The sequence below is a fragment of the Furipterus horrens genome, unplaced genomic scaffold, assembly GCF_987537825.1.
Source record: "Furipterus horrens unplaced genomic scaffold, mFurHor1.1.pri manual_scaffold_16, whole genome shotgun sequence".
Taxonomy (NCBI): Eukaryota; Metazoa; Chordata; class Mammalia; order Chiroptera; family Furipteridae; genus Furipterus; species Furipterus horrens.
In genome coordinates, this window is record NW_028327186.1 from 4,792,900 (window position 1) to 4,815,811 (window position 22,912).

The 22,912-nt window shown below is 47.7% G+C and overlaps 1 protein-coding gene across 1 annotated transcript in view; it reads left to right on the plus strand.

The window, feature by feature from the left end:
* LOC149992030 (insulin-like growth factor 1 receptor) overlaps nucleotides 1-14,945 on the plus strand; it is a 158,685-nt gene extending 143,740 nt beyond the window's left edge. The window contains exon 3 of the mRNA XM_090263864.1: nucleotides 14,817-14,945. Coding sequence (XP_090119990.1) covers nucleotides 14,817-14,824 — 8 coding nt within the window. The 3' untranslated portion in view covers nucleotides 14,825-14,945. The remainder of the gene's footprint in view (nucleotides 1-14,816) is intronic.
* Nucleotides 14,946-22,912: the final 7,967 nt, after the last annotated feature.

Here is a 22,912-nt window from a genome sequence, read left to right on the forward strand (position 1 = left end):
TCTTCCCAAACGGGGTTTGAATCCTTTCCCCACACCTCTTAGGTTTGAGATAGGCCCCCTCCCCCCTTAAAAAAAAAAGGCAGCATTGTGTTCAACTAAGGTGTTTTTGTACCTTCTTCTGTGATCTGAATCAGGTTTCCCATTTCCAGCTGCACAATGTGCTTGTATTCAGTGTGATAGGGGCGTCCTGGACATGAATTATTTGCGACAGGGCTGCCTGGAAGACGCGGAGCGGACTTTGCGTGGCCCGGAGCAGCTCCAGTGACTGAAGCTTCTCTGTTATGTTACATGGTCTCCAAGCAGGAAGCTCAGACAAAATGGCAAAATACAGCCTGTGGCATTTGGTTCCAAAATGCCCGTTTTTAGGAGCCGCTATTGCAGATGACATCCAGTTTAAGAGCACCTTTCTCTTTTCAAAGAATGGTCGCGTTATCTGTGAAGATGGCTAGTTTGGGCTGTTTGATGAGAAGCCTTGTTAACAAAAAAAGGGTGCTTTTGAGGTTTGGGTTTGCTGCATGGGGGTTAGGCCTTCGTGTTCCGAGTCACAGTCACAGAGGGAGAAGGGAGCCTCTTCTTGGTTGATAGGAATTGCGGGGACATACCTGGAGGGGCAGCTGTGGGGGTGGGTGGTGGGGCCCTCTGCCCATCGTGGCCCTGCAGACCGAGTAATTTTTCAGCAGTGGGGCAGCTGAGGTGGGTCTAGCTAGTGAAAAGTGAGAAAGTTACACTGAAAATATAAATATAAGAAATGACACGCGGTTGCCATGATATACAAGAGCAGCTTCCAGACCTACTTAAGGCCCAGGAAACATGTCCTATTTCAAGTTAGCCACCACACCTGACTTGATTTTCTCAATCTCTCTCTTTCTCTGGCTCTGTCTCTACCTCTGTCTCTAAATCCATCTCTCTCTCTCCTGCAGCTTTTCCAAGACGATCCAATGAATGTACGTTATGATATTGTTAGAATAGGTTCCCCTTCCATTGCAGGGTGTGAGAGAAGCTATGAGGTGACAGCAGGAAGGAGACTCCAGGGCTGGGACAGCGTTCTGCCTCCGGCCATGGAGTCCCTCTCCGTTGTCACACCAGTATGTGAAGTTACAAACTAGGCACCTGATTGGAGGCAGAAAGGCACTCCAAGGAAGAGGTGATGTGTGCTCAGCTCCTGGCCCTTATTGGCTCACGGGGGGGGGGCATTCATTTCCCCTCCCTGAGCATCAGTGTCCCCTGCCTGAGGGGGAATCCAGGTATCTAACCAGTGCTGTGAAGGCTGAAGGAAATAGGTTAGAAGAGTGTGCCTGGCTTTTTGCTGGGCTCTGGGAGGTGCCTGAGTGCCCACCGCACTGCCACCCCTACATCGGGTGGATCATCTCCCCAATCTTTCGTCTGGGCCCCTTCATTTCACGTGAGCCTCCTACTCATCCAGGGTGGCATGCTGAGCTCATCTTTTGCTGGGTTTCTGCGTCACCTGCTCTTTTCTGGCCAGGTCAGCCTGTTCATTTCTCCATGCCAACCGCCTCTACGCGCCAGGAAGTCACGTCTGAATAACCCAAGCATGTTTCCCTGCTGGCGAGTGCCAGGGCAGGCCGGTCTGGGAGCCAAGTGGCTTTCTCCTGTACAAATAAGTGGGGAACAGAAGAGCCCTGGCTGCTCTGCCCCTCAGCGAGTTACCTGGTGAACCTCCTGAAGTCGTGCCTCTGATCCGTGCCCAGGGACAGGTTGTCCCCTCTTTCCTGCACCGCTGGGCCTTGGGCTCTGACCGTAGCCTGCCTTTGCCTCCCGCTCCCCCGGCCCCCCAGCACGTGCCTGTGACTCTGCCGGCCACCAGTCTGCTCGGTACCCCTGTGACTGCCGGACACGTGGAGTTCCTCTCTCTGTTCCTTACTCTGCCTCCCCAGTTCTGGGGTCCCCCTCGCAACTGGCCAGAACTGCCCTCCATGAGGCCACCCCGCTGCACAGAGCTCCTCACCCATTTTTTTTTGTGTGTGAACCTTGTCCTTGCCACCTGTGGGACGCTATGGTGTGGCCTCCGTGGTCTTGAGTTCATTTTTTATTTTCTGCGAGTCTCCAGTCTGGGTGGAGGCAGTCTCGCAGAATGGCACTGGGGCTGGGGGCCGGCCCGCCAGCGCCTCGGACACGTGACTGTCCCTCCTAGCCATCTTTCCTCATCTGGAGAAAGGGGAGATCATACCTCTCCCTTGGGGGCGCCGTGAGGATTAACTGTCCTTGGCCCTGAGGTGGCTCTCAGTAAGTGGGCGCTGTAGTAAGCGCTTTTTTTTTTTTTAATCAGCCGTAGATGGAGATGCTACCTCCATTAGAGGACCGCTGAGAGAATTGCTGGGAACTACCCAAAATCACTTCCTGGGGAAACTGATTCGTGTTCGTTTATCCTTCCTCCATAAGGACAGATGCCCTGAATGATACATATGCCCTCTTGGGTCCCACTTGGCAAGCTCTTGATATATATTAAACAAAAAAGGAGTTCTTCATATGGATAAATTTAGAACCTGTTGCTTTGTGAATAGTGATTCTTTTTAATGAAAATGAAGACTTAAGAAGGTCAGACTTCCAGAAGCCCTCATCTGAATTATGCCAAAAAGGAAAGCCTGAGCCCCTTGAACACCATTGTTTCTAGGGCCCAACAGGTCCTTACTAGGTCATTGTCAAATGTGTTTTTAAAATAATGGAGTTGTTGGGTGGAAATTCTGAGGAGGGAGGAAGATGGTAACTCTTCAATTGCTTCCGGCTCCTCCCAATGCTGGGCAGAGGTCAATTTACAGAAGCAGACTGGCCCCTGACATGCAATGGACATGAGGCTAAAGCATGAGCCTGCCATACAGTGGACAGGCAGCAAGGTCACTGTGGGTCCCCACTGTCACTGTTAGAGGTGGGGTGTGCTGAGCTCTGCCCACGTCTATGACCCTAGTAGGCACCTTCGCCAATTCTAGATAGCCCTTCCCAATCCTAGGTAGCTCTGAGCCATCCGAACAACTGAACAGAGGTGCCATCAGAACATTTGGGGGTGTCTGCAGGGCAAGTGCTATGCTAAACTCAGGGGGTACAAAGATGCGTGGGAGCTTTCCTGACGCAGCAGGAATTGTACACCCAGCTATTATGCCTTATTCATCACCAAGGGAGCTTTTTAAACCTTATGTTGATAGCTTTGTGACCTTGGGCAGGTCACTTAATTTTCCTAAGCCTCGATTTCCTCCTCTTCTTCTTTTTTTTTTTTTGTAGCAGGCAAAATATCAGAGGGAGGGGCAGATGAGATAGCAGATGTAAAAGGCTTGGGGCTATGCCTTTGCTGAGTATGGAAGACATTGAACTGGAGCGCGCCTGCTTGCATGAATCAGTCTGCTAAGTTATTTTAAGTTTGTGTCTGAAAATAAAGGGTGGATTGCTATCCAAATAGAAAAGAATTGGATCCAGGATGTTTGCTGTTCTTGAGCAAAATACCATTCTTCTTAAGTTTCATTCAATCATTCCACAAAAATATGATCATCTGCTTGTCCCAGGCACTGTGCTGGTAATGGGCGGACAACAGCAAGCAGAGCCCTTCCTTTCTGCTCACGCAGAGCTCAGAGTGGTGCAGGGAATGTAGACATTAAATAAATAGAAGTGTGGTGATGGCCATATAGGGGGAAGGGAAGCCTGCTATGTGTTTTCATATTTAATGCCTGCTCTGTGTTTTAGTATTTCAATATATCTTGGGAAGGTCTTTCTCACTAAAAATGATTTGCCCTTCTGCCCACAACTAGCTCCATTCTCCACAGGCAGCAGGAATCCTTATCCCAGTTTTGGGGGAGCGGTTCCGTTGATAGGGAAGAGAGGGGTGTTACAGTTGAAATTAAACTAGAGATGATGCTGAGGAGAGAGTATATATTGGGTTTTTCTTGGCTTGTGAATTTTAGTTACTTAGGGTAAACCAGGTGTGTTTAAGTGGCTAATCCAGAAGCACCCCAACATTCAGGTAAGACCGTTTTGTGTACATCTTTTAAAACAAATGTGTAACAACCCCAAGCTCACAGCTCAGTTCTCTCACCTAGACCAGAGCTGTCCTATAGAACTTTTTGCAAAGATGGAAGGGCTGTTCTTTACCGGCCCTGTCCAATGAGGGAGCCACTAGCCCCATGTGGAATGGAGCGCCTGAAATGTGGCTAGTGGGACTGAGAGGTGAACTTCAGATGAATTTCAATTGGCATAGCCAAATTTGTCATGTGGTCACCAGACAGTACAGACCTAGACACGTGACTAACTGACAAAATTCTTTCCTCCTAATGTCTGTTTATTTAGATAAGGGAAATTAAGACCTGTGCATTTCATTTTTCTTGTCATATTCAGGGTTCATCAAGGAGGTGTGCCAATTTTTTAAAAATGCAACACAATCAATTAGACCAGTTGTCTAACTGCACACATTTCCTGGGGCTGTTAACGCTGATTAGTGGCAAGTGCTTAGATATTCCTAATGATCTAAGAACCATAAAACAAGCAAGTCATCTTCCATAATTAAATACTAATGTGCTTCTTGGGTGAGAGAAAACAACCAAGGTCTTGATCGTTTTCTCACATGGCCACTGCCTTGTGGACAGTCAAAAACTTTTGTGGTTGTGAAAATAAGCTGGATTTTAGAAAGTTTGGCACTCTCAATTTGAGTTTAAAATTTTTGTGGCGTTGATATTTTTATTTCTTTTTTGGGTGCATCTGTGGGTTTTTTTTTTCCCTTGCTTTGTTGTTTCATCAGGGTGGGAGGATAAATAAAGCCTGGCTGGTCAATTTCAATTTTTATTTAAATTCATTTTGTCTTCATTCCTTCTAGTGTAGCACCGTCCTGTGATGTATTGAGATTAGAGTGCTTCGGGGAAATGCTGAAATATGAAAACATTTTCATGAAAACATTATTTCCACTTATATTTAATTTTTCTTCTCAATAGAAGAATATTTCCAACATAAACCTCCCTCTTTCCCCCTCTTGAAATGAACTGCATGCTTCAGAAATAGCATCAATCCACCCCACTGTACAAGGACAGTCTCAGCCATTTAATGGAGGGATAAAGGCCCAGAGAATGGTGGGGTTCAGAGGCACAGACTGCCTTTCAGGATGCTAATAAATGTGGGTGAGGCTGTCTGTTGTTCCTCTGCCCGGCAGCACAACAAATCAGAGCAGCATTTAGCTCCGCGCTTGCCATGGAGAAATCTCTGTCCCTCTTCCACCATCACCGGCCCTGAGTTTTATTTTGAACAACCCGTGTCTGCCAAGGCCAGCCGATGAAGCTTCCGCGTTCCAAACCCCACCTGACATCTGGGACCAGCTCTGCTAGAAGGTGCTTGCACACACCCGGGAGTGTCTTGCCCTTCCTCAAGGAATGGAAGGCGGACTTCTCCCTTCATTCACTCTTTGATTTTATTGTCATTGTTCCTTAGTTAACTTCATTCGGCTTACTGGAAAGTTCTGCCTCAGGGGAATGTGAGCCCCTTTTCAAAAAAAAAAAAAAAAAACATGGGGGGAAAACTCATACTAAAAATTATCTAACATAAAAACACATCCAGTTAGAGCTTCATGGTCCTATCATTCACAAAGCCCATGACATTGGGGCCTGCGTAAAAATTCAGCATGTTCACTTGCAAAGTAGTAAGGGGTGTATTGAGGGCTCACTGGTCAGGTACATTACCTTTCATTTTTGCAGCAGCCAGCGGGATAGATTCTACCAACATTGTATTTCTGATGAGCAAATAAGAGGCCCAGAGAAAGCAAGGTCTCCCTGGTCACATTCCTGATAGGTGGGAGAGGCAGGGCTTGAACCCAGACAGACCCAGTTTCCAAAAGCATGCTTTCATTTGCGCTACCATCTTGACACTCAAGACGGTAGAGACAATTTTCTGTCAGGTGTTTTCTTCCAAGGAAGAGCCCATTAAAATGAAAATTTCCAGTTTATCAGCCGTGCCCTCAAGAGGGGCAAGAGACCCTTGGGTTTCTAAAACAATACGGAACTGAAAAGTAATTTTAGTGTATCTGCGCTTCCTGATTAAGTTACAGTTTTTGCCATCTTGTAAATGATTCAGCCAATATCAAGATGTCGAGGATTTTTCCTTATAAAAAATGAGTCACTACTTAAAACATGTCACATTCTGAAATGCACTGATTAAATGTATAGTGATTCAGTTATGGGATGTTACAGCCTAAATGTAAGAAGAATACATGTGTGTCAGAATTAATTTCCTCAACAAGGAGGGGAAAGCTGGCAAATTCGGGAATCAGAATTCTGTCGGCCTCACCTACTGTTATATTTTTGCGTAGGCAAGGCCGCATGCGGGTACCTGTTCCCGACTCTGACTGCTCCTTGCTTGCTGAAAGTATGATCAGAGACGCCAATTTCAGTTGCTCCTATCCAAAAGTAAATCCAAACTTCGTTTGCACTCAGTACAAAAGTCCAAATGCTTGTCCCACCCTGGTGGAAACTAGGGCCCTGAGTCTCTTCGATACTTACTAGACTAGACCATGACAGCAGAAGCCTCTCATATCAGCCCCTCTCCCAGGGGCTCAATAAATATTTGTCAATTGCACGAAGGGACAAAGAAGTAGAGCAAAGCCTTAGGGATGGCTGGAACTCCTGTGCTCGTTTCTTTGCACACTATCATGCTGGAAATCTTTACAACATAGATTATGTACTTCTTTGCTTCTTACTCTAGTGAATATAATTTAATCATCTCTGGCCTGCGCGGGGACGGCAGTGAGCATAAATTGTTGTATTATGCATAATACAGTGATAGCCTCAAGGCCTAGTGGGAAGCAGTTTGCCTTAGACTGAAGCTTTCTTGTGCTTAGTGTGTTCTTATGGTCTGGTTTTATCATTTTTATGCCTCCATTTCTGTTTAATAGACTTATTGCAGTAAGACGAGAAAGCCGTGGCTCTCAGCTCCTGCTTTCTCTTTGCTATGGGTATTGTGAAGACGGATTTCTAAGCTTGTTAGAATGGCGTGTGAGTGAAATCTAGCTTCTTTCCAGTCCTTGGCTCCCCACCCCTGAAACGTCTATTGCTGGATGGTTGAATTCTGCAAAGGTGAGGTTCAGTCTGCGAGTGTTTTTATTTCACATATTTTTTTTCCTCTCTTTTACTTCTCTCTGTCCCACCATCCATATGTGTCTCTCTCCCATAATGTAACAGTTGCTGGCCTCATTAAAATGGAATAGAACACATTTACCCACAGTGAAGCCAAAGCAGTGGTCAAAAGCATCTTCCAAATGGATGTGATCGCCACTGCTGTATCCTGGACCTAGCTTAACGACACAGTATTCTAGAAGGATCCTCTTGTATCTCACATTCAGATCAATATACCTGGGTATAGGTCCTCCCCTCCCTTGTTATTCCCACCCTCCTGGGTGTCTCTTCTTCTAGGGAACACTGGCCTTCCGCTCTCCGCTGCAGTGAACACTTCTTAGCTGTTGCAGCCCTTGCAAGAGAACTTTATTTTAATTTGGGAAGCAACACAGTCTCATACAATAGTCTGCATCCTAGAGCAAGGCCAGCCTGAGGCCACGCTTCACCACCCGGCACTCTCTGACCCTGGGCAAGTGAGACCAGTCTTTGAGCCCCAAGTCTCCTGTCTGTGGGACGAAACTTGGTCGGATTTCATCAACGCAGTTCCGGGTGCGAGGCAGGGGCTTAATCAGTGGGACGTCACTCCGTGCCTTCGGGTAACACTGCGTATACGTGGCACCGGGTACCTAAGGCAGCTGGTCCTCCTTGGATCTCACCTTCTGCTGCACATCCCGTCATGCTGGGAACACCGGAGTACGAACGCTAGCTTTTGCACGTTCATTTTTGGCCTCGATTTTCCTTTATTCCCCAATGAGGATCAATTCCTTTGAGGCCAGTAGCTGAAAAAAAAAAAAAAAAGTAGATCAGGCTTTTCAGGTGACATTGGAGTGCCAGCTCTCCTTACTGCCTTCCCCACCACACAGTGGTGGATCAGGAAACTGTAGGGCTTGCGACGCAGGGAAAATTGCTGCTACTGCAGGGTTGCTCTTTGCTGTTGAGAGAATTTGGTCTCTTCCATGCATAACAGGAAGAGAGCAGAAGCCTATACGCTCTGTAGCAGATGACAGAACAGAGTATGTGGCCAAATCGGAAAAATACAGCTCTTGCCACATGTAAAGCTTAGAGACAAAGAGTTGTTTTAGGGATCTGGGGGAGCTGTGTGCATTTTTCTGCTGTCCATTCTGTTGACTGTTTTCTCTCTGCATCCCTCAGCCATCTTCCTTCCCGCTTCCATCCTGCTGGAGGATAAATCAGGCCCACACTGAATACTAGGTCAGAATGGAAAGGGCCCTCAACTTGCATGCCTGGGTCTCTACCAGCCTCATGAGCCTCTAGCAACGATATTTATCAGGGAATCATCTGGAAAAAAGTACCAATTTGCCTTATCTCCAAATTATTTATGACTGTTTTGGGAGGTGGGATTGCTAGGAATTCTGGTTCAAGTGGGAAGCGTGTGCCCACAGTTTAGTCTATCATTCAAAGTGAGACTTCGGAGTTCACCAGTGATTCATTAGCTTGTATCCTGGTAGCTCAAGAATCTCTCAATAGAGTCGAGAAGGCCCCCCCTGTAAGTTGCTTTCTTTTCCTTTAGGAACTTTCAAATAACGATTATTTGTTAAAACTTTTACATTTGAAATAATTTCAGACTTGCAAAGAAAGTCACAAAAAGTACCCTCGAGCCCTGCATAACCTTCCCCCAGCCTCCCTAGAGGTTAAGGTGTCTCATAACCATCCCACCGCGTCAGAACTACCATGCTCACATGGGCGCGGCACTCACATTTGCTGTTACCTCTCCAGTTTCTCTGAATCTGGGACCATTTTGTAGTCACTGCATACTTTGGAAGAGCACAGGCCCTTACTTTGTCCAGCGTCCTTCTAGCCGAGTGCATGCTTCTTCCTGATTAAATCCAAAGGGAATTACTTTTCCCTTTGTAATGAGGAAGCCTCTTTTGGGGGGCAGGTACTCGAGACTGCTCCGTTCACACTGTTCCTCACTATCCTCTCACCTGCTAATTTTAACACCCATTACTGCGGCGTTTGCCAAATGGTGATTTTTCTATTTCTGTTTCCTACACTTAGTCATTGGAATTCTACTCTGAGGACTTTATGTATTTTTAAAATGAGGGGCATAACACTTTTTAAGTGGCAGTGGCAGCGCCACTTTTTCTGGGAGGACAATTGGGAATGACATGCGGCAGAACAATCCGCAGGAGCCTGAGAAATCTCCAACATGGGTGTTATTTCAAATGTCGCTGCCATTTTCCCCTTCCGAGGAGGTGAAGGAGAAGGGAGATCTCAACTGGAAAAAAAAAAAAACAACAAAAAAAGTCCCATTAGTTTTGGTCGTGGCTGCAAGTATGTCTTGCCTTTGAGGGCTCGCAGGGAACCCAGGTGGAGAATTGGCTCTGATTCCCAGCCCTAATTAATTAAACTTCAGCAGCCCCAAATCAGATTTGCGTGAGGAAATCATTCTTTTGAGTCCTCCATCACTTAAAAAAAAGAGTAAAACTACTCTTTACCTTTACAAAGAGGGGCTCTTTAAAATGAGGTCGTTTTTCTTCCATTTTAGTCCTATCCTATGTGATCTTTTGTCTTTTCACTCAGCCCTTCTAAGAACGAAAAAGTATTTATATTCCTCGACTGTAAGAATGCCCCCATTTTAAAATATCCTGCAATCCACCCCAGTTTGTAATTTTATCACGCTTAGACAAGATCACACGAGGTACCCCAAGCTTCCAGGAGCCCCTATTTTTCCTCACTGGCATTTAGAACGCCCCACAAACTAAATTTTAGGAGTTTGGAATGTAACTGTTATGTAAGGAAAAGAAAAAAAACCAACCAACAAAAGAACCTCACAAAAGAACCGTAGGAGCCTAACGGGATACGGTATCGGGTCACCCATCTGCGGGACCGGGTAGGAGTGTGGATGGTGGAACCGATGATTCTTAATCGGGGTGGGTGCTGCGTGCGTGTGGCTTTTAAATGTGTGGCTGCGCACAAGTCCCGATCCGTGCACTTAAAGTTCTTCCGTGCCTGCGATCGGGGAATGTTTTAAAGTTGGCCGCAAAGCACCGCGAGACACGTAACATTTGTTCCAGGGCTACGTCGGGCCTCCACGCCCGAGGCTGGAGTGAGTCCGGATGTGTAGCCATTAAACTTACTGCACAGGCGGCCACGGCCCCGAATCTGCCACGCGGCCGCCGCGTACTCGTCTTGAGCCCGCGCCAGCGACAGCGCCAGCCAGGCTGGCGGGGCGGGGCCAGGCGTGCGCGTGCCCGCGCAGAGGGCGGGCCAGCCACGTGACTGCGGGGCCCCCCCGCCCCCCGCCGCCACGTCACGTGGTCTCCGGACGCCACGTGCTTGGAGTGGACGGAAAAGGGAGCGGCCGGGTGTGGCGGTCTGGTTTTGGGAAAAACATCGGCCCCATGTTTCTTTTTGTCCCCTCTTCGAATTCTAGACCCTCGATCGCCGAAAACACGCACACGGTTTCGTGTTTATCGCCGATCATGTCGTCTAAACTTCTTGGCCGGTTCAAGTTTTGCCACGGAAGCGTGGTTTCAGCCATGCGGGGGCGGCGGGGGGGTGGGGCGAGCCCACGGTGCCAGAAGCCACGCGGCCTCCCTGGGGACGGGACGTGGAAGGCTTGGACTTCCTGCATGTCGATAATCCGGTTTAGGGCGGAAAGTTAGGCATTCCAAACTGTTACACTACAAATTCTATAGCTTTTTTTTTTTTTAACGGTACTTGAGTTCTGCGAAAACAACAGCCACAAAAAAAAAAAAAAAAAAAAAAAAAAACCCAAAAAAACAGTTGCCCTAAAAGTTGTAAGGGGGACGTGCTCCAACCTCCGAGCCTGGCGGCCACCATGTCACCGCTTTCCCTGAGAAGGCAGCGGGCTCACGGGGTCAACAACTTCGGCAAAATAACTTGTCGAGGTCGCCCCGCAGTCCCCCGCGAACGTACCGAACGATCGGTGGACAATTTAAAATGAAAGTAAAAGATGCGAGTGTGTGTGGCAAAAAGAAGAAAAAGTAACATGGACGCGGGGCGTGCATTCCCAAACCGGGTGCAGCCTATTGTTCCCGAGCTGACGCGCGGCTGCTCCCGCTCCCGTTAGACCCCGGCCGCCTCGGGCGCTCACGCCACCCGCAGGACGGCACGCGTGTCGCGGTCCCCGCCGCCACGCACACGCTCGTCCCCTTCTACACTCCCGGCGTCCGGGAAAGTAAAAAACGCAGATCCTAATTTTTAAACCGCGAACAAGCGCACTTCTTTCTTTCCGAGGCGGCTGGGCAGCGAAGGTTTTCTCTCTCCAGTTTACTTTCTCTTCGCTTTCATTAAAATGCAACAAAGCCAAGGCGTGTATGAAGGGAGACCCCAGTGCACAAGAGAGCCATTTACGGGAGAGGAGGAAAGTCTCGAAAGAGCGAAATCTCCTCTTAAAAATTAGAAACTGGCCCCTGTGCCTAATAACTTCGAAAAATGCGAACCCACCTTTTGATAAATTATTTCATTGTTGTAGTTATGGGGACGAGGCATTTGGTAGGTAATCTGTGTCTGGTCATCAATTACAGTGATTTCCTGGCTTCCAGCTCCAGAAAATCAGAATATTCATGAGCTTTCGGGTCTGACTCAGACCTTCGGGAGCCATGAAATTTTCCTGTTGGGACGGGAGAAAACGCCGTCGGCGGTGCTGGCCCCTGACCGAAACCAGAACTCGATAAGCGGGGGAGAGAGGGGTGATGTCCGCTCGCTCGGTTCCCTTATTCTGCTTTTTAATTTGTGAAAGGAAAAAAAAAAAAAGTTTTTAAAATCCCATGAAACGTGTGATCCTTTTTAGAATTCACTGTTGAGGAAGTGGTTTTGTTTCTGTGAGTTTGTTTAAACAAATGACTGAGGTTTTTGTTTTTCACTGTCTGGCCAAACAGAATTGCTACACTTTTTTTTTTTTTTTTTTAAAAACAAGTACTGGATGTTTCTAGCTCAGATCGATCGATGTTTCTGTCTCCCCCTTCTCTTTCTCTAAAATCAATTAAATACATAAAGGTTAAAAAAAAAAAAAAAAGAAGAAAGAAACACCAAGCATGAAATAGTGACCAGCGAGTGTTCTTTACCGCCCCTGGCCTTTTGTGATGGGAAGCCGAGGAGGCAGACACACACTCATGGCGCCTCTCACAATGCAGGCTTGTTTGTTTATTTTTTAACTTAATGGAGGGATTGTAGATGGTTTAAAATTTCCTTGTGCCGGGACAGGGAAGGGGGGAGAAAGAATAATTAGCGCATTCTAAGCCACTTGAGCAAGAGATCCATAGGCATTAACTTCGTAGAGCAGCAGAAGCCTCTTTCTGGACCTCATCCTGGGACATTTTAAACAAATTCAATTTGTTTGATTAAGCTCTGTCTTCAAGGTAAAAAATGCACTGAGGTTATTTGTAAAGGCTTTTGAGTTCCAGATTAATAAAGACGGCAATTTATAATTTTCCGTTGAAAAATAGGAGCAGCCGCACCCACAATCCCCGGCCGCTGGAATGCGCCTACCCCTGCCTCGCACACCCCCTTCCATCCCGTGGTCCTCTCAGCCGAGAGTCTTCTTTCAGGACGTGAAGTTTGACCTTGAATCGCTATCTGCGTGTGCACCTCATCGGCAGGCCTGGCTGCAGGACGCGCCACGCACGTCTGTGAGCCCCGGCAGCCCCCGGGGGTTCGGGATGGGACTCATTCTGTGTGCTCCCCATTGGTGTGAATTAGGACTTTTCAAGTAGCAATAACTGAGACATATTTTGAAGTTAGGTTTTAAGCCCAGCAGTAAAGTTCCCACCTTTTTATGTAGCCAAATTCATCACTTTTTGGCCCTTTGGGTTGGCTCCAAACGGCCTTGATGGGTCTTTAAGGCACAGGAACGAGCCCGGTACGGTCTTGGGACGGAGCTCCGAGCTCCGTGTCCCTGGCAAGCCCCGACCTCGTTAGTCCTCAGTCTGCTCACGAGGAAAATAATGCTGATTCCTCCCTAAGAGTTCGGACAATCACCCTGGAGGACCCCGTGTCCTGTGCTCGGCAGCCTACCGACCCCAAGCGCGGCCCCTGGGGCGCACCGCCGCGGTCGGGGTGCCTGCCTCGGCCGCCTCCAAGCTGCGTTCGGGGGCCTCAGGCTTCCGATCGGGAAAAGATCGGGACAAGATGGGAACAGATTAGGCTCCCAGGCTCCTCGGAGCTGTGGAGATTCAATCGGGCCCCGCAGGCCAAGCTCGCAGCACACGTGGCAGGGAGTGCCCCCTACAGGGCACACGCCTTATTACCGAAGAGAGCAAACATCTTTCTTTTTCTTTTTCTTTTTCTTTCCATCGAGTACCTTCAGCTGTTCCTTCCAAACAGCCCCCGAAAGAGAGAGAGTTTTAGAGGTGCCTCGTGGAAATATGCAGTGTTTTCACAACAGAATTAAAATCCCCAGAATTTCAAGAGAACATTAAAGATAATACATTTCACTTTTTCAGCTAGAGAAGTAAATTACATCTAAAATACTTCAGCCACTTTAAAAACAAAAACAAAAACAAAAAAACCCCAAACAAACTAATTGCCTCAAGACCTGAAGAAAGAGGTACTAAATATTAACCAAGGTATTTTGAGATTTTGCAAATATAAGATCGACCTGATGAAGATGTATGTTAAAAACTCTTTGAGTTTCTGAATTGGATTCCAAACCCTCCACCTACTGAAATCTTATGATTCTATTTACTGTGTGTTGTTAAACAAACAAGTTAATAAGATATAATTTATTTTTAAAAAGAGAGAGAGTGAGAGGGTTGTTTTTGTCTGCCCCAAAGCAAATGTGACCAGAACGGTGGCTGGGGCTGGGTGTCAGGTCCAATGGTTTCTTTGGTTATTTTCCGGGAAAATCAGCCCAGGAATGAAGCCGGAGGACTTGTGGCTTATTTTATTCCTCATCACCTCGGCATGGCTTCTCTGATTTTTGTCATTTTTCCCGTTTTCTGGAATGGGCAAGGAGAGTACTTTTTTCATATTACTCTTGGTATTGTTTTTATTTATTTACTAACAATTCACTGTCCAAACCTACAAAAGTGCTCTTCCTGCAGGACACTTTATTCCGATACTTGTTTTTGATATTTATACTACTTTGTCTAATGCCAAAGAGGATAGGAGTAGATTTCAACTAAAAATAATTTTTTTAAAAAAAGGTAGGATGACTTGGGACCTGAGGGGCAGAGTCAGTAGGATAACCATACTGCACCAGGATGGCATTTAGTTAGTCTTTCCAGAATGTGGTTCCTCTGGGTTCCTGGCAGCCAAGGCAAAAACTGAAATACAGCGAAATCTACATTTGTATATGCACACACCCTTGCGCATACACGTTATATAAAATTCAAGGGCTTTGCTCTTGAAAAGTTTGCATAAGTACTAAGCCAGGGTTCCATAGGCACCTGACTCCGCTTCTCTTTAAGGCCCTCTAGAAGAAACTGGGAGGCAAATAAAAATAAGAAACTGTGTCCCTGCCCTGGAGGAGCTTACAATTGCGTAGGAAGCAGGTATAGATGGTGAGTCGCTGAACTAATATACAACATGCACTGAGCACCAGGTATGGGCCACGGTCTGGGCATGGCCCCAGGAACTCAGTGACAAAAAACACAGGCCCCTTCTCCCCATGCAGAGTACACAAACGAGTGGAAGAAAGAGAAAGAGCCATGAAGCATAAAATTGTCTGTTTTTGAATTGTGGTGAAATACATATCATGTAAAATTTACCATTGGAACTTTTTTTTTCTTTCAGTTCAGTGACACTGAGCACACTCACACTGGTGTTCCGTCTCCAGGACTCTTTTCGTCTCCCCAGACTGAAACTCTGTCCTCATGAAACACTTGACTCCACCTGCCCTCTTCTCTCCAGGCCCTGGTGAAATGCTCACAATAATAATAATAATAATAATAGTAATAATAATAATAATAACAATAATAATAATAATAATGTCTTTGATTGTAAATGTGCTCAGTGCTTTGCAGGATGCTGTGACATAAAATGATGGGGCAAAACAGCAGGAGGGGCACCTCCCCGGGCATAGTGGTCAGGAGAGGCCTTTTGGGGTGCAGACAGCTGGGCCCAGCCCTGCAGGCTGGGGAGGCAGGTGGAGAGTGGGAAGGAACATCATATGTCAAGGCCCAGAGTCAAGAAAGGGTCTGCGTCCCTCGAGAAAGGGAAAGGAGCTGGAGCGGCCGGAGCTCAGGGTGCGCACGTGTACTTGTGTGCCCTGGCCCCGTCTCGGTAACACCATCGCCACTGTCAGCAGCTTTTCAGGAACCTGGAGCAGAAACTCCGAGCTGCGTCCCAGAACTCTGGGCAGGGCCTGCCCCAAGAAATCACAAAATCCTTACTGAATGGTCCCGTGACTGCCTCATCCTTGGTACAGGCCCAGAGGGGGGGACAGTCTGAGAGAGGCAGGTGGCTCCCCCGCTTCCCCTTGCAGTGGCCTGGAATGATGGGGTGTGGGGACCATGGAACGTCTCCGTGGCACGGGCACCCAGGCTGGTTTTTGTGAGGCGTGAGGAATGGGTTCTAGCGTGGGCGCTGCAGGTGGTATGAGACCTGGACCGTCTCACGGGAGCGCCGCCAGTTGGCTGTCCTTCCCGTCTCCACGTGGAGCAGCGGCCCAGGGCGCCTGCGCACACGGCCGAGGCTCGCCTTCAGACAGCCCGCGCGTGTTCTTGGTGGCAGCTTAGCGGGCTGGCCCGTCAGTCTGGGGAGACATTCCTGGGCCTGGGAGAAGCGTAAGGGCAGAATCGGTACTCAGCTCTCAGGCGAGCCTCCGTGGAAACCCGCTGCAGAGACCTCTTGAGTAGCAGCATCTAGCATTGCTCGTTTATCTGAGCATTGGCGGTGGTTGGTGATCTCTGCCCCGACGCTGGCCTCACAGACGTTCACCCCTCCCTCCACCTCCCTCCACCTCGGCCCCGTAACACCAAGGGAGATGCTTCTCTGCCTCTTTCTGTGTTGCTTGTAGGGGGGGGTTCATTCCATAAAGGAAGGGGCTTGTGTATCATTGCTCTGGTCAGAGTCTTCGTCTAACCCGCATAAAAGTTAGATGAAGTTACTTAGCAGCAAACTCTATAGGGAGTGTTTTTCTTTTTCTTCTCTTTGAAGAGCCGAGTGCAGGTTTTCAAAACGTAGAAAATTCTTTTTCTCGTCTTAAAAAGAGCTTGCTGCCTGGTGGAAGGGGCCGGCTTCGCTTCCACGCTTGTGAAAGCTTTCCTGGCAGCATCACGAGCTGTTCCCCTGACCCCTCAGCCTACCCTCAGCTCAGGGGCCCTTCTGAATAGTAACGGAAACTACAGTGAACCTTCCAATGATGTTGGGTAGGGATCAATTAATAATAATGAATAGTTACAGAGGACCTACCACATACAGGGAAAAACCCAGGTGCAGGGTTTACTACATTGCCCATTCACCAACGGCACAAGGTGGTATTGTCCTGTACGTATACCGAGGAGACTGAGTCCCTTTGTCACACCACCTCTGATAAATGACAAAGCTGGGATATGAACTCACCTCTGTCTAATCTTACAGTCCAGGTCCTCGCTAACCTGCACCCTGCCTGCTCTCTCCGGTCGTGTCTGCAAAACAGAGCATGAATTTAAGCATCTCAACGTTTTCAACACTGACTCTCCCTAAAACCAAATTTTTTTTTTTTTTAAACCAGACAGACAGACAGACATGACTTGGGCCCTTAAAAATGTGGCCCAGCTGGCACATAAGCGGGCGTAGGCTGTTTCTAAATTGTTGCTTTAAATTTTGCCAGCTTAGCTTCTGGGCTGGTAGTTTTGTTTGCTTTTTAATATATTTTTGACACTGTTTATTTTCAGAGGCATGCCACTGCTTCCCATTGTCACTCCTCCCTGAGGCCAAGCCCTGGCTGTCCAGGGGCCACAGGAGGGGGTGAGCACCCGGAAGGCCAGACTGCCCAGCGGGAGGGTTTGGGGTAAAAGAGGAGTTTTCACACGGACCGTTTCACAAACGTGTGTTGACCTGCCTTCATCCGCAAGCTGAGACCCAGCGACATTTCCCACTTGCTTCCACTCTTTCTCTTCCTTTGTTTTGATTGCGACATCTCTTAATATCTTCAGTGAGTATAGGGCCAAGCTAACGAATTCTCTCTTTGGTCAATAGATTGCTCTTGTTGGTGTCCATCTGTGTCCAGCGGAAAGACCCAGAAGGGAAGCCCCAGGTTAAGGAAATAGGATCGCTGACCACTCTCTCCTGGCTGTGTGAGATGCGGGCTAATTTGCAAATTGTTTGTATTCATTAGGAAAGCAAATCCTGCCCCTTACAAAGAGGCAGAGACACGCGTCCGTGATACCTCTGCTCGCGTAGGCACCAGTAGACTTGAAAGCCAGCCAGGATTGGAAAATATTGGATTGGGATACTGTTCCTTTCTTTTTTTTTTTTTTTTAAACACCTGGCTAATTTAATATAAAGTGTTTACACTTCATTTTTCTGGCAGCAGGTTTTCCTTGTAGGTGGTGGAGGATTTCCTGTACATTTTGCAAGCTTCAGGGCAGGCAAGTTGCAATAGGGACCCGCTGTGGTCACGGAGACATGAAGGGCAGTTTCTTAATCCCCGTTGTTACCACGTGTGCAGGTGGGTGCTGGGTTCCGCGCAGGGGGTCCTTCCAGCCCCAGACTGTGGGGCGAGCACAGGTATGTTAACAAAAATTAATAAGAATGCCCTTTTTAGGAACTCCATATATTGAGTCTTGAAAAAAAAGATCATCTTTTTTTCCCCCCCCTAAATGTGTATTCGGGTCAGAATTGCTGTCTGCAGTACCTCCTGGGTGGAACGGATATTTCGAGCATGACAGAGCTTATTAGGAGCCCCCGGGCGCTTCCTCTGCTGGGGTTCAGAAATTTCAAAGGATGGAGGTTAGGGAGGGAGGAATTGTGGGCGTGCAGCGTGGAGGGCGGAGGAGGACAGAAACAACAGGTTCAACGTGTATCTCTGCGCCCCACCGAGCTCTGGAGCGCGTGGGCTGAGAACGCAGATTCAGGAGGACAAGTTCTTCCAAAGGAGAAAGTGGGCCTGGGAAGAGCCGAGGCGCGGTGGATTTAGATGGGGGTGAGGGGGTGCCTTTGGGGTACAAATGCATCTAACAGGCTTTACTCAGATGGGGAGGAAGAAGCGGGTGTGCCGTGTGGGGGCCTCGTGCGGCTGAGGGGCAGTTTCAGAACTGGAGAATGGGGGTGTGTGCGAGGATCGATTCTGCAGTTTCCAACAGTATCCAAGGAGATTTGTGGGTTGTTTATGGGAAGGGATCGTGGGCTTTAAAGGCGGAGAGCTGCCTCCCTTTGTGGGGAGTGGGAGCATCCCGTCACGGTGTGCCAGGAGCCCTGCGCTCCGAGGTCAGGAGCCGGGGGGCTGCGCCCCGCTCCCCTGTGCGTGGTGGGACTCCCATAGCTTGAGCTCCCTGCGCTTTCTTCACCTGCCAGACGAAGACAAGACCGTCCACCAGGTGCCAAGTTCCTGGGTTGCTTTCAGCTCCAGAAAACGATGACTCGTCTCATTTCAAAGATGCTCCAGGCTCAAGCCAAACAAAGCAGTGAGGCCCCCACCGGGTGGGGCGTGGGCCTCAGGTGTGAGGTCCTCCTGGGTGAAAGGGAAACCAGCCTTCTGCCCGCGCGCCCCGCCCTCCTCAGCGCGCGCCCCACTTAACTAGCATCGCGGAGTCCGGCTCCTGCTGCGCAAACGCTGACTTCAGTCCTCACCCTGCGTTCCAGGTCACTCTGATTGTTTGCAAAACATGCTTTTTTTTTTTTTTTTCTGTCACTTGCCAGCACTTGTTCTCTCTGAATACAACAGAGACGCTTCCTGAGGGTTGTTGTGGCGCTTCCTTTGCTTCTGCGCGCTGGCCTCCCAGCCCCCCTGCTAGGGGTGAGGATGCGGGGGACTCCGGGGACAGCTCTTGCTTTGACATGAAACTCAGAGAGGCTGCCACAGAGCTTCCTCCTTTGAAGGAAAAAAAGAAAAGATGACTCCTTAACATCTTCAGACCCTTGTTTTCAGTTTTGTTAAGTCCAGGAGTTTGGATAAGATTTTTGAAGACGAGATTCAGGCTTGAGAAACCTTCCTTTTTAAAAATTTTTATTTTTAAGTGACTTGGCTAGTTTGGGGTTTGACAGTGTTTACAGGAAATTGACTTGGAAAGCACAGCCTTGTGTTCTAGAAGTTACTGTGTACTGATCCCAAATACACGTGGCTTCAATGGGCATATGCCCTGGGGCTTCCGGGCAGTTGGGCCCTGTTGTGATTTTGGACTTTTTCTGCAAATCGCTTCAGTCTTCAGCCCAAGGATGGCACGAGAGGAAGATCCTTAACTGCGGCTTCCACGTTCAGAGCTGCCCTGCTTGTTTTCCTCAAGTTCTTCCTATGTATTCTTCCATCGTTCAAGGCAGAGTCCTTCGAAACTCAGGCTCCAGGACATAGCAGATAACGTTTGGGAGGCAACTGGAAAATGAGGATGTGGGTGGGGGAAGGTTGCTCCAACAGGAAGCGGGGAGAGAAACTCACCTGTACGGGCCAACACCAGCCAGGCTGTCTGCACATCAGATCCTCCCCCGGCCCACGGCGCTCAGGACACGATTCCGGGGTAAATGGGTGGCAGCGTCTAAAGGACAAGCCCTTGAATTGTCCACCCTCCTTCTCAGAGCTAACCAGAGACTCCGTCACATTTTGCTTCATGGCCCAGCTTTCTTAGACCCCGAAGTGATGTTGCATGAGCCTCTGGCCATATAAGTCACTTCATAATTGAGGTAATACTCTGGGAAAGAAGAAAACGAACATCTGAAATCCGAAATGATGCTAGATATTTAATGGTTCGGAGCGCAAATGAAAACATCCTCACCAGTGCGTCCTAAGTGATAGAAACACACAGACGGTACCAGTGAGCCCTTCCACATTGGACATTTAAAACCAAAGCATAGTTTTTCAACAAACGTTTTTTACACATGAAATGCCTGGATTGGCATTTACGTTAAACCCAGTTTTAGCTATCATTTCCAAAAACCAACAAACAAAAACAAAAAGAAAACCTCAACAATTAGGATAAGTAAGGAAAAATGGAGTGTTCAACTTTGGGGATCCTGCCATCAGCCTTCCCAAAGCACAGAGCTGAGGTTTCTCCCCAGCTGAAATGAAGGAAAGGATAGTTTCCAATATGATTAGGTTTGCATGGCCGAGATAGGATTTTAGCGTTTGTAACGCATGCTGGCAGGGTTGGTACCATGTTTACCAAATGCAATGTCCCACCTCTCCGTCCATCACCCGCAAAAACAGAAACCAAATAAAAATACGAACCAACAGAATTCTGTGGGAATGGCAAGTCTTGCTTTTTGCTTTCATGGTAATCTTTGCAGGGACATTTGTATGTTTTCCTGAGGCACTTGGGAACCATCAGACGGGTGAACTATATCGAGCTGTTGTGGGAGTAGGTGTTCCACAGTCCAGTTCACCAGAAACTGCGTCTCCTAAGGTTTGTGTGGGGATTCTGTTCCCTGGAACGTATGACCATCTGGGACACCCTGTTCCCCTTTCTGTCCCGATAACAGAGCTGACTGTGCTTTGAAAGTCTCCCGGATCTTTTGGGGCTCCTCCACAGCAGTAAAAATACTGTAACTTCAGGAACTGGGGCCAGCCATCAGATCAGATAACGGAAAAGAATAATGGGACATTATCCTCTAAAATATATCTTTACCAGTTTAAAAATGTGATTCAGGAAGTAACATGATCAAAGAGGGGACGGCTGGAGAGGCTGGGAAGGTAATAAATGACTTGAAGTTTCCTGATTTGTAGTCACTGCTGTTCATCTTTCGCCTTAATTACAGAAGGCGGGCAGGGGACAGGTGTTTTTCTCTCACACCACCTAAAACAAATACTTTCAAGGCACGATGCTAGATGCTATTCTTAAAAGCATGTCCATCTTTTAAGGGCTTAACCAGATATAAAGATATAGTGAAAACTTAAGGTCCCAAGAAGAAAATGGACCAAAAACATTAAAAAAACTTAAAGGTCAAGAAATGTGGGGGGGGGGGGTGGCAGGGGGGCTGAGGGAGGCATCTCCCTAGCAGTCACAGAATTGAGATGAGCTATTTATTTCTCCTTCTGACATTAGAAAAGAAATAAATAAAATAGGACTACAGGCCATTTTTCCTTCTTTCCACAAAGAGGTGCCACTTTTGAAGTTGTAGCAGAATGTACCATGGATCCTGAAAGTACTTTGCAAAATTATAAGATTGTCGATGCAGTGTGTATTCTCCTAAAGAGTCAGCTTTGGATGGCTGTTCTCCTTCTCCTCCTTCTTCTTCTCCTTCTTCTTTTTAAAGATTTTATTTATCTTTAGAGAAAGGGGAAGGGAGACAGAAAGAGAGGGAGAGAAACATCAATATTAGAAAGAAACATTGATCGGTTGCCTCTTGCACATGCCCCGACTGGGGGCTGAACCCACTACCCAGGCATGTGCCCTGACTGGGGATCGAACCGGCGACCTTTTGCTTTGCAGGATATCACCCATCCAACTGAACCACACTGGTCAGGGCAGGACGAGCTGTTCTTAATCATTTGTTCAAGACTTGCGATGCATCTACGTGTATAGGTGTATGTGTGCAGATCTAAATTACACACACACTGTAAAAATCTACCTTTTGGGTACCTCAGGTTTTTATCACTACCTCCTGGTAAACAGTTCTGCTATTGATAAAATTCTATCCAGATCACTGCTGCTCTCTACAGAGTAGCTTCCCTGTGAGTGCTTGTGTGAATGCATTTAAGTTAGGCAGACGTAAATGTTTCTGTGTGGGGAGAGGGGCTTTTCCCTGGGTTGTGGAAGTGGTGCACGTTTTGGATGAACAGTTTGTACGAAAATAAGTAAGAGGGGATGTATGTGGCCCCCACTGGGGAGATGGGTGTATGCAGTAGGCGTCGGTCAGTGGCATTGATACCTTGGTCCACATCAGCAAGGCTTGTAAGTACTCAGACATGGGCCCTAACACCGGTGTTAAGAGATGCAGTCAAAACCACAAAGCCAGCGCCTCTCCCTCGGAGCGCGTGGCCTCCACGAGGACAAAAGAGCCCCCAGTTTGTCCCTCCGGGACATAGGCCTGCCTTGTTAGGAAATCAGCGAAGTTTAGGAGCCCACAATACCTCACATAACTCTGTGTACAGTAACAGACAGTGGAAATAGGGCTGTAAGCACGAACCACCAGACAAGTTATAAATATAGAATACTCTCTCAATTCCACTTCAGTTAGTCATGGAGGGACAGTGTGAGTTTTATAAACTTATAAGGAATATACAAACAGTTCCCAATTTAAAATAACTTGGAGTAATTTTTAAGTGTGTGAAGAGTATTTTTTTCCACCCTGTCCATTTAAGCATCTGTGGCAGGCAGTAGTAAGTGACTGGTGTCTTTATGTGGCCATGCCCGGTGGTCACAACACTGGGGAAGAGTTTCAACAGAATCATCCATTCTGGTCCTGGCCAGGCAGCTCAGTTAGTTAGCACTCCGTCCCCATGCGCCAAGGTTGTGGGTTCAATCCCCAGGCAGGGCACATACAAGAAGCAACCGTAAATGCATAAACAAGTGGAACAACAAATCCATCTTTCTCTCTCTGTCTCCCTCCTGCCCTCCCTCTCTAAGTAAAATTTAAAAACAGAGTCACCCATTCTGTGGGGATATCACTGCTACTGCTTCTTCTCCTCCTCCTCCTCCTCCTCCTCCTCCTTCTTTTTCTTCTATTTCTTTTCTGAGAAACACTAAAAATAAAATAAAATAAAAGCTTCTCTTTGGGGTGAATATAGTACTAAAAGCCATCCATGTGTACACTTC